The sequence below is a fragment of the Rhipicephalus microplus genome, chromosome 5 (genome assembly GCF_043290135.1).
Source record: "Rhipicephalus microplus isolate Deutch F79 chromosome 5, USDA_Rmic, whole genome shotgun sequence".
Lineage (NCBI taxonomy): Eukaryota > Metazoa > Arthropoda > Arachnida > Ixodida > Ixodidae > Rhipicephalus > Rhipicephalus microplus.
Window position 1 is genome coordinate 54,542,223 of NC_134704.1, and position 15,297 is coordinate 54,557,519.

At 48.3% G+C, this 15,297-nt stretch overlaps 1 protein-coding gene across 2 annotated transcripts in view; it reads right to left on the bottom strand.

Moving 5' to 3' along the window:
* Window positions 1-8,233: 8,233 nt before the first annotated feature.
* Window positions 8,234-15,297, bottom strand: part of LOC119174528 (transketolase) — a 57,569-nt gene continuing 50,505 nt past the window's right edge. For both annotated transcript variants that reach the window (XM_037425476.2, XM_037425474.2), the window contains exon 11: window positions 8,234-8,596. In XM_037425476.2, the coding sequence (XP_037281373.2) occupies window positions 8,424-8,596 (173 nt within the window). In that variant the 3' untranslated portion in view covers window positions 8,234-8,423. The remainder of the gene's footprint in view (window positions 8,597-15,297) is intronic.

Here is a 15,297-nt window from a genome sequence, read left to right on the forward strand (position 1 = left end):
TTCCTGGTATTCAACTACTGACCTTTTCGTCGTCCCTGCGAGCAGCAGTGTTGACTGCTGCCCTCCGTGACTCATCTGGCGAGGGGGAAGCTGTTATGACCGGCATCAGTAGGCGCCATGCTGTCGCTGAGAAGCGTGGCCGGGCAGCGTTCCCACGCCTGGAACCCAGGTTTTCTTGGAACCAGCGTCGAGATCTGACGGGGGAGCGGCGCTCTTTTAACCCTCAAACAAGTAGCCGACTCGCCGAATGCTTATGCCCGCCAGGTATTGTCCCGGCTAGCCGGCGGATGAGACGTCACGTCGCCACGAAGCGGTAAGCCGTTCCAGAGGGGACAACAAAGACAGCGTATTCCTTTGTAGAAACGGCGACCGCCGCCACAAAGTGCCCTGCTAATTGAGCAGACAGATTAGCGGACCGTTTGATGTCTGCTGTCCGAAGCTTGGGACCCCTCGACCAGTGACACACACGACGAGCAAGAGCCCCTCTGGCGCCACCTTTAAGTGCAGTGATCTTGACTCGAAATTGGCTGTTCACGTGCGCCGTGCATGCTCGTACCCCTCACCTGTTGTGTGTGTATGTGATTGGTGTTCCACTGAAGAAGGAGGAGCCCGACAGGGCTTATAACGGCGCCGCAGAGTGCAGGACGTCGCTCTGAACCCAGTAAAGGTTCAACCACCACGTTCGTAGTATGTGATCGCTCTGAACCAACTAAAGGTTTATCCACCACGCTCGTGGTTTGTGAACTCTTAACCTCATGCTGTAAATATTTGTAAATAGTGCCATAAACCTTGTTTGTTTTTCGTATCCCCATCTTGTAAGCGGTCGTTTCCTCAACCCGAAGCTACACCACGCTGTCACAGCTCACCGGGATCGCAACAACTGGTGATCAGCGGTGGGATCACGACAACTGGTGGCAGCGGTGGGATACGACTCAGAACCCCGAGTTACAACAGCATGCTCACGCAATCACTCGTTTAGTCATCTGTCCATCTCGCCCATACGTAACACGCCCGCAAGGAAAGGAGATCCTGTACACCACGCACTGCAAGCAGCCAACAAACTGTGGTCTGGTTTGACGACGCATAGTTTTCCGCACCTCCACAGAACAGGTACTGTTGGCCAACTTGGACAACTTGTCAGGGGCTCTGAAAACGACTTTCACGCTGAGGTATTGTCTTATTTTCTTGAGGCGATCGAAGGGACACAGAGTGCATACACGGTATGACCGCCACCCTGTCCCGCTTTTCCGCAGTGGTTCGCTCCGTCACCGTCATTGCCCTTACGTTTCCTTTTAGTGTGCACTGCCCAAGACACAGAAATGAGCAAAGAGAGGCGCTTCGACAGCACCGGGAGACCAGCTTTCGAGACGTGCCGACAGGAACACAGGCGTGCGCAGGGTTCCCCTTTAGGGAGGAGCGAATGTTAGTCGCAGCGCCCCCCTTCCTTATTACGTCAATGTATGGGGCTGCTTTGAGCCCCCACCCGTCACATGCAGCATCCCTCTCCCTATTAGGCCAACGTAGAGGGCTGACATTGCGCTCTCCTCTTAGGTGACTAGGGGGGAGGGGGAGCGCCAGTTTTCTCCTTTGCGCACGCTTATGCCCTCACCCCTGAAGGGGTGTGGTCGGGTAGACAGAAATGAACACCTTTTTTTTCCTTTCCTTCAAGAACCACTCATATGCACATTATTATTATTTCTTTCGGATACGGTATTGTTCTGAAAGGCACGCCTTCTTTGTGAAGTCTTCGCTGAAACGAACGCGTTTGAATGATGTGTGGGGGTTTAGCGTCCCAAAACCACCGTATGATTATGAGAGACGCCGTAGTGGAGGGCTCCGGAAATTTCGACCACCTGGGGTTCTTTAACGTGCACCCAAATCTGAGCACACGGGCCTACATTTCCGCCTCCATCGGAAATGTAGCCGACGCAGCCGGGATTCGAGCCCGCGACTTGCGGGTCAGCAGCCGAGTACCTTAGCCACTAGACCACCGCGGCGGGGCGAAACGAGCTCGTTTAGGGCCAGTTTACCGTTTTAAAAATTTTCGCGACAAGACTGACAAATTTGTAGGTCAGAGCACAGATTTTTCGCCCTCGATCAGAGTTCAGCGAGATTGGTGCCTTCGCACACGCGAAAAACAGACGGAATTGTTCGGAGTGTGGCAGCTTGGGCTAGTTGGTATGGCATGACGATAGTTATAGCGCGAGAACAAAACGATGACACAGACACAGTCTTTCGTGTCCTTGTCTCTGTGTCGTTGTTTTGTTCTCGCGCTATAACTATCGGAATTGCTCGATTACGAGGCCTCTCGACAACACAGCGAACTCCTTGTTTGAAGGTACACGCATAGATAATTGTCTGCCAGATAAGCAGCACAGACACAACACTGTTAGCGCGCTTACCGCGTAAAAGAGCGCCCAGGTCTTCCGACACGTATCTGTCGCTGTCTTGCGGCGGAGCACGGTACGCGACCTGTCGCACACTGGCCAGAAGTTCTGTGGGTGTCCGCCTATTTTCAACCGCAACTTCGCTACCTATACTGAAAGTCTTCGTGACAAAGTCTGGGAGAGATATATTGCCACACACAACCATTTTTTTATGTTTTACATGGCCGGCCTGATAATGTTGATAATGCCTCACGCAAACTGCGCTAGAATGTCCGAGATCCTTAGGGTTATTTCAGGATCATCTTTGAGCACGCAAGCGTGCGAACAGTGCAGTTCACTCTCGAACAAACGCGTCCACCAGAGATAATGCCCGAATATTCGCCGCCGCATGTATAAATGCCGACGCACCTTGCCGCAGGTCATTTTATCGCCGCCCAACGCCCTGTTCGCCGATACCAGCGTACGCGCGCATCGCTTGCTGTAGTTTCCATTTTCCCGGCCACAAGTTAGGCCGAATAATGAGTTTCACTTTGTACACGCCGTCTCTGCCTTCTTCAACGTCACGACCACGTGACAATGTCACCCCACGAGTGAACAAAACCTGCCGAGCCACGTTGGGTCGTAGAAAATTGGGAGCGAAGCCTCCGTAATTCACCTTGCCGCCACAGATAGTCTACCACATAGTCGATGCGGCCGGTGTATACCCTCTCTCGGTATCTTGTTTCCTAGGGCGCGACGCGATGCTAATGAAGAGGAAGGCACACCACTTCCTCGCACGTTTTGCTTGCCGTGGCCATTCTGCTGCAAGTGTCTTGCACACCCTCGTGTCATGGAGGGCTGAAAGTCATTGATTAGAAGCCTCACAACATCCAGGGACAGCTGCTTCGAGCGGATGTAGATGGTGAAGGCGCGAGCACGGCACACTGCGATGGCCACGCGGGTGATCAACACACAGCTGCATGGATGAAGCGAGACACACGGAATTTTTTTTCCGTTCGTTATCAGTTTTTGTTTAGCTGCTCACTCGGGTGCTTATAATAGAGTTCATGTCAATGAAATTTTAGTTGCAAGTCAGCGCTTGTCCTGTATGTGTCCTTTCCGTGGCCATGTATTTTTTTTTTTCGGCCTGGTCATTTTAAGTATGTACAACCTACTAGCCCAGCCAGATACCTTTATTAAAAGGGCCCTAAATCACTCTTTTTCAGCTAAATGGTAAAGCAATTTACAAAAAAGAGTTTATTGCTTCACGAATTGAATGCTGCAAATATTTTAAGAATCCGTCCAGTACAAGCAGGCTTACATAGATTTGTCGCACGATGCAATCGCGCCCCGCCACGGTGGTCTAGTGGCTAAGGTACTCGGCTGCTGACCCGCAGGTCGCGGGATCAATCAAGTCCCGGCTGTGGCGGCTGCATTTCCGATGGAGGCGGAAATGTTGTTCGCCCATGTGCTCAGATTTGGGTGCACGTTAAAGAACCCCAGGTGGTCGAAATTTCCGGAGCCCTCCACTACGGCGTCTCTCATAATCATATGGTGGTTTTGGGACGTTAAACCCCACAAATCAATCAATCAATCATCGCACGATGCATTCGCATTCTATCTTCTCTCGTCCCAACGAAAGCGCTGGAAGCTAAGCAGGGAGGGATGTCAGGGGGAAAGGAAATACGCCATGTGCGCCTCGTGACCTTGAACACTTTTTTTTTTTTGCTCCGAATATGGAGCTTTTTTCAGTATGATCGCGAGCGCACGCGTGGACAAGTCGCGGTCTCCTGCGGCGATCCCTGCAACGACTGAGCGCGCCATGTTCAAATCAGCCAATAACTGATACATGGCCTTCCACGAGTGCTTTTGAGCGTCTTCCACCATTTGTCGAGAGAAGAGAGAGTAATCATTAGTCATGCACTACATTATGCGATTCGATCCGCACTTTAATGACTATTCGAAGATTATGAACTTTCGGAAGATAGTTAACTGCCCATTTTTCGGACTTCCTAAGAACGAGAAATCGCCCCCCCCCCCCCCCCTCGAATCGGGCGATCCGAAAAATAAAAAGGATCCCACGCATTATTCTGTTGAAGCAGTAACATAGCCATATCGACGTCTAAAATGGAATGCCTCACAGTACTTACCGGGCATTTTGTTGCGCGCGCAGGCTCTCGCGAATACACTCGGTACCTGCCGTGGGCTCCGCTTATAGGAGGGTTGCACGTGACGTCATCCGCTTGAGGCGCTAGCAGCGTTTGCCTCTACCGCCACACAGTGGTCTGGGCGCGTCCTTTTTGAAGCGGCGAGCCAATGACTACGTGCCATCCGCCAATTGCGTCTCACGATGAGCGCCGATACGGCAAAGCACGAAATAAATTAAGGGGTCTTTTGCATGGAGCGTTTGTAAACAATGACGCGGCTTTCTCCAATGCCTGTGTGCACGTAAACGATGCGCACACACATCGCAGAATGTCCTCCCATACGCAGTGCCACGTCAAGTTGAACGTTCCTAGTTGTGTGCAGTACATCACCACCTAAGCTGACACTGTCACTGCCGGGGGCTTGCTGTACCGTACACACGCGTTTACAATGAGTGTTCGTGATTCACACTTCGTTCCTGAAGGGGCACGGGCGCAGCGATAGTGAGCTGCTTGCGTTCGCCAAGACAACGAGTCTGTGCGGCGCAGTTAACTCTCTCGCACGAAGAGCATGAATGGCGGCGCGCTGCTGCGCTAGGCCACGTGCACCACTAAGCAATTCGCTGAAGATGCTGATACGAAGGGTTGTCGGCAATGAAGTCACACTGGCACGTTTGTCACCTGCCACCATCACGCCCCCGTGCGTTTAGGGTGCTCATCTACGAGGACGCCGCCGCACTGCGCCGTTAGTGTACTGACAATGGCATCGTGGCACTTTGTTTTTATGTGCTTCACCCTATCACACTGCGACATTGCAGCAAAGCTGCCTTTCGAACCCTGCTACGGCCGCGAACGAAGACTAGCGAAAGCGCTGGTTCGAACTTGCGAGACGATAGACGCGCCAGAGATGCCGCTGATTAATGCCGTTTCTGACCAAAAATTCGGCCAGAAAGTTATAAAAATCAGGCGTCAAAGATTTTCAGCGTCCGAAATATCGATTTTCGTATTACATCGTCGTCTATAGGACAAATTAGAAAGTCCCGACTTCAAGGGAGCGCCCTGGTCTGCCACATCAGTTTGGCCACCATATAAGTTGGACGAGGAGAGATAAGGACAGAGTCTTTCATTTCAACACTCTACACATGAAAGGAACATAAGCTGCACCAAACTTTGTAATTAAATAGAATTTAGCCTCTGCATTACCTCATTCTCGACAATTAAGAATATGAACCCTCCAATGACTCGCCGACTTAGCCAAAATTAACTCTTTCATGTTGCCATCTTGTAAGAACATACTTTAGAATCCTCTCCCACCCTTTTTTTTCTACAATTTCACTTCAGTATTAAAAAAATAGTAGATCCCATTCACGCTCAAACTTTAACATTCGAATTCGCTTTTAACCCAAATTTAGCCATTCACACAGCTCTACAAGTAACTAATGATTTACTTGTAATATTAACATGGGAGTTCTCATACTCTTTGATATAATTAAATGCAGCATCATTCATGTCCATGTTGCAGGGACATGAGCCTGCCGTGAAATCCCTTGTGCTGCCTAATGCAAGTACACTTGCAAAGTACCTGCTATGCTAGAATTTATATTGAACAGTAGGATGTTCCCACTATGCTTCTGTAAGGCAATATGTGCCGCTGCACAATTTACAGATGCAATTGATGGATTATGACAAAGTCCTTGGTAATGGGTGGATGGAATTTAAGCATACACTCATTACACATTTCTCAGTGTGGTGTCTGTAACAGTTCCAAGCTTCTGCAGCACAATAGACATTTTCAGAGCTGCTAACCAGGCTCGTCCCACGAGGTGAAACTTCTATAGAGCAGCTCTTTGAAGCAGTTTCAAACACTGGCCCTGCTGTGGTAGAATACTCGACTAGCATTGAGATTTCCTAGTTTTGTTACCAACTAAAGCACGTTTTTCTCTCGCCATGTGCAATAGGTCCGAAAGACAACATCGCCATTGAAATTTAGCAAGCCCTAAAAAAGCACATGCTAAAGAAATATATCTCACAGAGTTGGCACGAAAATTTCAAGGTTGCAGTGCCACCTGCATTTTTCAAATTCGCACATTTTATGGCTTGCCAAAAGTCGCTCCCAACTAAAGTGGCATTTCTGGGTTTTGTGGCAGATTAACTTACTAACGCAAGTAAACTTTTTTCTCCGACCCTTTCCTTCCGAAAATGAGCCGAGCTCAGTCACACAGTCAGCACCTCTTTGCCGAAGAAGAGCCGAGCTTGTCTATGCCGAAATAAGAGCTGGAGGACACTGCAATTAAGCTACGGATTCATTTTTCAGAGTTTTCTCTGGTTTGAACAGATCATGCATATTATTTATGCACTCTAAGCATGCATTTCGTTCAAGAAAAATGTTTTCCAATTCCTATTACCAGAGTTCAAAGTCCTCTGTGAGAGCACGGCTGCAATAGCCCTATTCAGAAAAAAAATGCTTGTTTGGCAAAGTGCTGCAAAATGAGTGGCAGTTCTCTTGCAGGTGCAACAGCAACTAGTCAGCGCAGCAAATTGTCCAAGTCCTCCGATCCTTACAACGACCACCTCTTGACGTACGGCAGTCGACCGGCAGACCTAAACAAACGCCCATCTGCGCGTCAAAGATTTCCCTTTTCCAAGAGGCTCTCTTTTCCTTACACCTGGTTCTAAAATTTTTTGAGTTTTTTGCATTGACCACTGTAGAAGTTTGGGCACGCACTGTGGTGCAGTGAAGCCAATTCTCTGCACATTAAAAAAAGTATTTTTTCCCTTTATCTTACTAATGAAGTTTTTTAAATGGCTTTCAGCTGTTTCAAGATTTGCAGAGTCCGCTAAAAAAAAGGTACTTTGATGTCCATTTCAATCTGGTACACAGTCACAACACCAGCCTTTGACCTGAAAGGCTCGTGTTGCGACTGGTTTTCTGCACGATTTCGTATTTACGCTAGAAGGACTCCGAAGACTCGAACGATCTATGGACGACAACTCATTTTTTCAGATACCCACGTTTTTAAACAAAATCGACAGCCTCCTAGATATATATTGTACAGTTTCTAAGGATACGATCAGGATGGTATCGATTGAAAACATTGAATTTTCTTGACTATTGTTCTATGTGTTCTCTTTGCCTAAGTAGTGTCTGATGCTTTTGATGTGTGTGTTCTTTTTCCTATGCTTCCCTGTGTAGTTATTTTTGTGTATCTCTTGCAATAGAGATGAGAAATCGCAACTTCTATCTATTGGCATATAAAACATTACGATGGTTATGTATATATTTGTCTACTAGAAATAACATTTTATTACTGTTGTATTTGTTACAGTATTTGCACATGTACCCTTTGTATTTTTTCTGTATCCTGCAAAATTCCTATGACAGCCTGTCTGCCTCGCTGTATTTGGAGCAAAGGCCCTTAGTCAGGCTTTCAGCCTTTTACCTTCGCTCCGTTTTCTGTACTGGCACAGAAAGAAAGAAACAAAGAAAGAAACCAGAGTGTTGGCAACCAAAACATATTTTTTAGGTGTGCATCTGAATTTCAATGAAGTCTACACACGATGCCATCTATTCACAAGAACTTATTGGTTCTGGTCCAACTTTTCTTGCAGTTGGTGCAGCAGTGATTTAAATAATCCTTAGTCAATAGGGAGGCAAGTTTAAGGGCTCGTTTTCTTCATTAGGCAAAATATTAATGAGAACAAAAAATAATACCAAGGACACAATTTCTTCAAGAAAACAAAAGACGAATTTCTTTACTCGGCAGTGTATACATTTGAAAATTGCTTGTAATGAGCACAACACGTAAAAAATATAGATTTTCGAAAAATGTAATAGGCGAACAGTTATTTTAATTCAAGCAGGACCTAATCAACTTTGCCGCAATGACCATGGTTTGCAAAATTTGGATACAAATCAGACTTTGAGGACTTCGTGGACAGCCTTGACGATGTGCTCGGCATCGATACCGAACATGTTGAGTAGAGCGGCGGATGGGCCGCTTCGTGGCACCGCACGCACTGCGAGGTGCTTCACCACAATGTCCCTCTCCATGGCTACAGCTGTGCGAACTGCATCTCCAACGCCACCTAAGGCAGAAAAATAGATTCAATTCTGAGGTTCTTGATCACAAAAGTAAATATGCTAATGAGTCACATAAAATTAATTTTGACATGCACCGTGCTCTTTAACGTTTGCTTAAGGGGGGACGTGGCAAGTAAAACTAATTTTTTTATTAATGTACTGTTTGTGATGAAACTTGGTGTGTGTATGTGGATGATTGTGAGGATTCCAAATATGAAAACCGTTTTCAAATACCTCTTGTACTTTTTGAGTTACAAGCATAATTATACTAATTAATGCTCTTCACACTTAAAGAGATAATTATTGCTAAATGAAATTATTTTTTCATATTATGTTCCCAAAGCATCAACTTGTGCAAAGAAGCTATTAGTTGATTTTTCTAGTTCTTGTAACCATAAATAAAATTTCCAAAACATGGATGTTGTTTTGCGCACACATCGCAGTAATTATAAAATGTGTTCTAAAAATTTTAAATGATGAGTAAGAAGAGAGATAAAGCTTTATTGCACTGCTAAAGGCCTCCTGAGCCTAGTGCAAAAAACGGAACGACTCTATCAGTCTTTGTTAGAAAATGACAGATGTTCTAGCGAAGGCACATAGGCGAAAATCAAGAGTTGAGAAAACTGACTTTGAAAGTTCACTCTTGTTTGGAAGTTCACAACATGCCTAAAACACTCAGAATCCTCCTGGGCAGTAATCCTGAGATGCTGTGGCCTTGGCCTCTGTAGAGCGCAACCCAGTTTTGCGCTTCTTTGTCGTGGAACAATGCGCCTTTTGAGCCCTCTTTACCCTTTTGGCATCCTTTTCGGCTGCTCGCCGCAAAGAGCAGTCTCCTGGATTGAAGCCCAGTTGAGCAGTGATCTCTTGCAGCGCACTCTTGCAGCCACCATTGAAACGGCAGACTGCATCTGCAACTGCACTTTCCACACTTCGAAGGGAGGCGAACTGGCTCTTGGACTGGAGTGACCAAATGAGGCTGTTCATACTCTCCACAGCGTTCTGGGTTTTTCCCTGCGCACACCTTTCAAGGAGCTCTTTGTTCGAGAGGCGCTTGTAGATTGGCAGCAGTGCCACTCGCACGTGAGGGGGCAGTTTATGTTTGTGAGGCGGCAGCGGCTCTCCCTTGGCCAATGCCTGATTGTGCGGGCACCAGGAGTCAGTCCCACTTGGGCACAGGTCGTGGTGTGGATCCTGGTCTGTGGATGTTACATGGTAATAAGTGGCCATGATGGCCCTCTCCATGCCAGGAACATCGTTGGCGTGGCTCTTAATGGCCCAGCCATAATAATTCGTCAACTTCTTTATAAGGCCCTGCGTCAGCCGGCCTTTGCCACCCATGCTCAGTCCTCGGCCTTTGGATTTGTGCTCATCAAGAAGGTTGCGCAAGGAAGTGCCCATTCTTTTTTTCACATGGTTCACACACTCCTGTTTCTTAATCAACATGTAGCCATACACCTTGTCTTGCGTGAGGGCAAGGTACGTACGGCTGTCACCGTCGCAGAGCACATTGATGTATCGAAGCTTGTACTTGGTAAACGATCTTTCAAACATGATCCTCGCTGCTTCTACTTCCATTTGGCCTGCATTAGCATCGGTGTTCTTTTGGCACTGTGGCTTGTGTTTCTCAAGCCACTCCTCATAGTTGTCGTCACCAGGCTTGGGGCCAACAGCACAGCCTTGGCAGTAGTTGGACAGGACACAGTGGTCCAAGACCAAGCCTGTGTACAACTCGATTACACAGCCCACGCCAATATGACTTCTGTGCCCCCTCGTCATCCACGTGCCGTCGTAAATGACGTCAATGTTGCCTGGCACTCCTCCTAGGTCCTTGTAAATGTCATGCACCTTCTGTGCACTTTCTGCTTCAATGCGGGTGGCAGCTGATGTGGTGGCAGGGTGGCTGTACTTCCTTTGCAGTCTCTGGTAGGACTTGTGGTGCAGTGCTCGATGCGAAATGTCCATCGCAGAAAAAATGTCATTTATGGCAGATTGTTTTCTGCCAACTGACTGCACAGCCCTCAAAGCACGCACGTTTACCTCAAAGGGGTTCGTTTTTTGTTGCCCGGAGCACCTCGGGGACGACCACGCACTGTTCACTATGCCACAATTGTCACAAAAAAGTTCCATCCTCGCCGCGAGTCCAAGGCAGTGCGTAGTCTCGAGGCGTATCGACCCTTCGTCGCACTTGTTGCACTTTACTGACGAAAGCAGACCGTTCAGCATCTTCTTATTTACAATGAAGAATGTGGAGTCCTTACCGCCGTCATTTTCGTCGCAGCCTTCGTTCAGAAGCTCGAGCTTCCGCTTTGAAGCGGACTTCGATGCTACGGCATCCAAAACATCCCGCCTTGTCTGCGCCCGCTGCGCGATTTCTTCACTGCTCGGAATCTGGGCCGAAACTCGCGATAGAATGTTCGACGCGCGCACGCCCGGAGTTGCAACGGCTGCCGACGCGGTGCCACCGCAATCGGGTTCGCGAGAGCGTCCATCACGGTCGACGGCATCCGGCGGTCTGACATACGACCATGTGGCACCTTCCACACTCTCGGCCTCACAACAATCAGCGAAGGGTCTGAGTAGAGGCTCCGTGACGCTTGAAGAGCATGCTCCGTCCGGAACTGCGACTGGGACGGCAGCCGCAGTCGTCTGCCCTTTGTTCCAAGCTTTCCGACGCTTGCCGTACTTGTGGACGCTCCGGAACTTTTTTTGCGACAACATAGCACCGCAGTATGAGCAAGCACTCAGAAGAGACCACCGATGTAAACAAAGCTTGGTAAAAAAAGCACGCGAACTATCACAAAAACAGCAAACTGGCAAAAAACGAAGCGCACGCCGGATGATTCTCGACACGGCGGCCGCAGATGCGCTCGCGCTTCCAAGGTTGCCAAGGTGCGCGGCGCAGCTTTGACCAGTAAGAGGTCGCGCCTGCTACCACGTGACCCGCGCAGCCAATTGCCGTTCTTCGTTTTCTTACTTGCTTCTCGCGCTTTTATTTTCACTCGGCGAAATACGAGACCGCGACCATCGGGAAGCCGGCTCTCTCCTCTTTCCAAAGCTACCAAAATGGCGGCCCACGGTCAACAACTTGGCGCGTTTGTGCGGCGTGAACAACACCGTTTCAGGCAACGTTTTTAGAACAATTCAGTTTCACAGCTTCCCATAGGCGCCCACTATCCGGCGCGGCCGCATAGCGTGTCGCGGCCGCTAGGGGCGCTGTAGGCATGCTTTGCTCCGCACTCTGCGCGTCGTCTGCTACACCGGAAGAAACGCGGTGCGGCGCGGCCGTGTTACCGCTCGCATTTCAAAGCGTTTCGCTTTGCTCGCGGAACAGTTCGTGCCAAAGCAGCAGTTTCTTCGTATACATGCATTTCATTGTTGCTGCGCCCATTTTCATCTGGTGGAATTACGTGTCTGGGCTCCATCTATAGCTACCGTCGCCAGTACATTCTTATGTGGGCATAGGCGGCCTCGCGCGAGCATAACTGTTAAAAAAAAAAAAGACACCCTTCACAGAAAACGTAGATGCAGTAAAACTTTTTAAAAGCATAGTGCTCGTTTCTGATGCCACATAGTCATGCGCCGTTTACCGAACAGACTCGCCAATCTGATTTCGGTGTTTTTTTCCTTTCCTATTCCCGTGAATCTTATTTGAAGATAACATGGTGAGAATAATAATACTGAGAAAGTAAAAATGACAAATTCAGAAGGAACATATATTTTCTTGCACATACAGAATAGTATTGCATCGTTCACTGAGCAAGAAAGGCAGCTCAAAGCAGCTTAGCTTTTTTTCTTGCATTTTGAACTTTTTCCGTGACAAGCAGTTCACGGTTCTTCTTTCGAGAGAAGAAGTGCATGCGCATCAAACAATAGCATTTGATTATCTTTGCGGTGAGGAATTCATGGTGCTCATTACAACCAATTGCAGGCAGTGCAGTCGCATGAAGCCTGTCCAATACCATCCAGAAAATATCCCCGAACACTGCCGACGTTTCAAGCGTATCGTGCACAACCTCTTCTACTTCCTTAATTAATGCGTACAGCCTAAATGAGGCCTCTCGAAGGCATCCTGGCTTGAATGACCTCAACTCTGTCAGGCGCCTCTGGTTGAGCTGTGTTTCCTCGGAGTTGAACTGATCGGGAGAAGCTGTGAGCAACGCACAGCATTCTTCGCACGTTATTGTTTTCGTGATTTTCTTGTGCACATTTGTTGAAGTCATATGCCTTTGCATTTGTTGCTGCATTTGTTGAAGTCATATGCCTGGCGCAACTTGATCTCGTCTAAGATCAAAGACCCCAACCTTTGCTCATCTGCTTTTCCGTGAAACTGCTTCTGTATAGCTTCCAGACAAACGGGGTTGAAGCCGTACTTGCACGGCAAGCCTTTCAAAATTTGTGCCAAGCGGCTAAGAGAAGGCAGCGGCAACATTTTCATCTCGCTAATCAGCTTGTATGCCCGTGGACTTGAAATTCTCAGCATCAAGCAGTTCAAAATCCACCCAGAAATATACCGCATGCCACACGGAGCTTTTGCTTTGAGTGACTTCAGTGCTGTCAGGAATGCCAGGCGTTGCAAGTGAGGAAGGCCACTTAAAGCTTCTTCTATTCCTTGGTAGGAAGCCTTCGCAAGCTCCTGTTTGAGCAGTGTGATTTCTTGCTTCCCCTTCTCCCTTGCAGCTGCAGCTCGGAAAACTTTTTTGGTCAAGTTTCGCATTTTTTTGCTTTTGTTCACCGCTGTCTTCATTGGCTTTCTTGCTCGCATTTGCCTTTGGAGGCGTAGGCACCGAGCACATACAGGTCGGGTTGTGAGGACAGAACACAGCTTGTGATGGACATTTTCTAATTTTCCTGTCACACCAGTGTGAGCTACCTGAATGCCTGAACAGATTTTCAAGCTATCTGTCTCATTGAGCAGGTGCTCGACGCTAGCAGTGCTGTCTACAGTCTTATGCAGTTGCTTGTGCATCTTGTTGTAACCGTTCACAACACAGCTACCATCATTTTTCACAATAACGGCCTTGCTCACTTTGAGCTCCTCTGCCACAAGTCGCCTGTCGAAAAAAACACCGCAAGTTTGCCCAGAACATTCATCGACGATGAGTTCAAGCTTCCAGTCCCTACTAGGTAACGGCACTGTCACCAGGTCGTTCAGACAAACACCGGAGGAGTTCGTTGCTGAGGTGCTAGGTGGTGGCGTGAGGCCCACTGCTCCAAGCGAGTCGCCTAAGGACAAAGAGGCCTCTCCACACGAGCCACTCGAACAAGACGCACTTTCCGCCGATGCTTCCAAGCCGATTTTGTTCCGCTTTTTCGGTGATTTTCGCGTGCATTTCGTCTTTCCTGGCTTAGATATGTGCTCCGGCAAGCCAGGAAAGAGACGCGGCAACGCTCCTGGCACTAACTTCCAGTTACCACGGGGAATTAAAACCTCCTGGCCCTTTACAACATGCTTGAAATACTTTACAATGTCTTGCTTTTCGAAATGTCTCTCACATACCTTGGACTTTTGCGTGAGGCGCCTGTCCTTGTGGTGCAGCATGTGTTCCCATTGTTTAAACTCCGTGGCCTTACGTGCAGGGGCGGCGCCAGGGGGGGGGGGGGGGGGGCAAGGGTGTGCTGGAGCCCCCCCAAAATTCTCGCCTGCCCCCCCTATGCCCACCCAAGTGCCCGGAAGCATATATTGAAAACCTAGTAGGAGCAGAGCTAGCTTGCCCCCCCGGAGGAACTCACTTTTCGTGGTTGCTCCCCCAGTAAAAACATCCTGGCGCCGCCCCTGCTTACGTGGTGGGGTAAAAAAAATGATGATTTGCGGCGTCATTTCTGTAGCCACTCGTACATCCCGGCGCAAAACACGAAGGCATTTTCACAACAAAAAAGCGATCATTCGGAAACCGGAAGATTCAGGCGCACGTGTGGGGAACGAAATCGCTTCGAACGACGCGCGCCCGCCAAAGCACCCGCCTGTCCGCGCGCCCGATCAGGAGCAAGTGAAGAAAAGCGTGACTGCAGCGCCACTAGTTCGCGTGACCGCCACCACGGCCGCCTCGGGAGCGGAGCTGTGAAACTGAATTGTTCTAAAAACGTTGGTTTCAGGGGCTTTTTTTTTCGCACTTTTCGGCGACTAGCCTCGGCAAAAACACTATTTGCGGGATTTGTAGCGCACGTTTCGCTGTAATATTTTAGAACAAAGAAGTTGAAGGTCTGAAGATTACGAAAAAAAATAAATCAGAAAATCGCACATTTTGACCAAAATCGGCACTTTACTTGCCGCGCCCCCCCTTAAATCAACATGGAGTGTTTCAGATAACTTGCGGCAACTATACTTTAATTTTGCGCGCACTATAAAAGTAAAACTGGAAAAAGGTAAACGGGGAAGCAAGGTTAGCCTAGATGAAATGTAAAATTTTTGTGCCAACGAATTCATGAGGCAGCTTGTTTAGTGAACCCATTCCATGGCTACGTAGAAAAGTGTTGCAGGACCCCTTTAACATAGCACACCTGAAAAAACTGACAAAATGCACAAGTACAGAGTCATTCACCCAATAGTGGACGACCCAGTACATTGTTTCACTCCCACTGTGTGGAGTTGTACTTTCGCGTTGAACTCTGAAGTCTTCAATATACATGTTAGCTTTGAACTCTGACACGTTGAACTCTGACATATGCATGTTAGTTTATCCGGTATTCCAGTACACCCCAAGCGTTC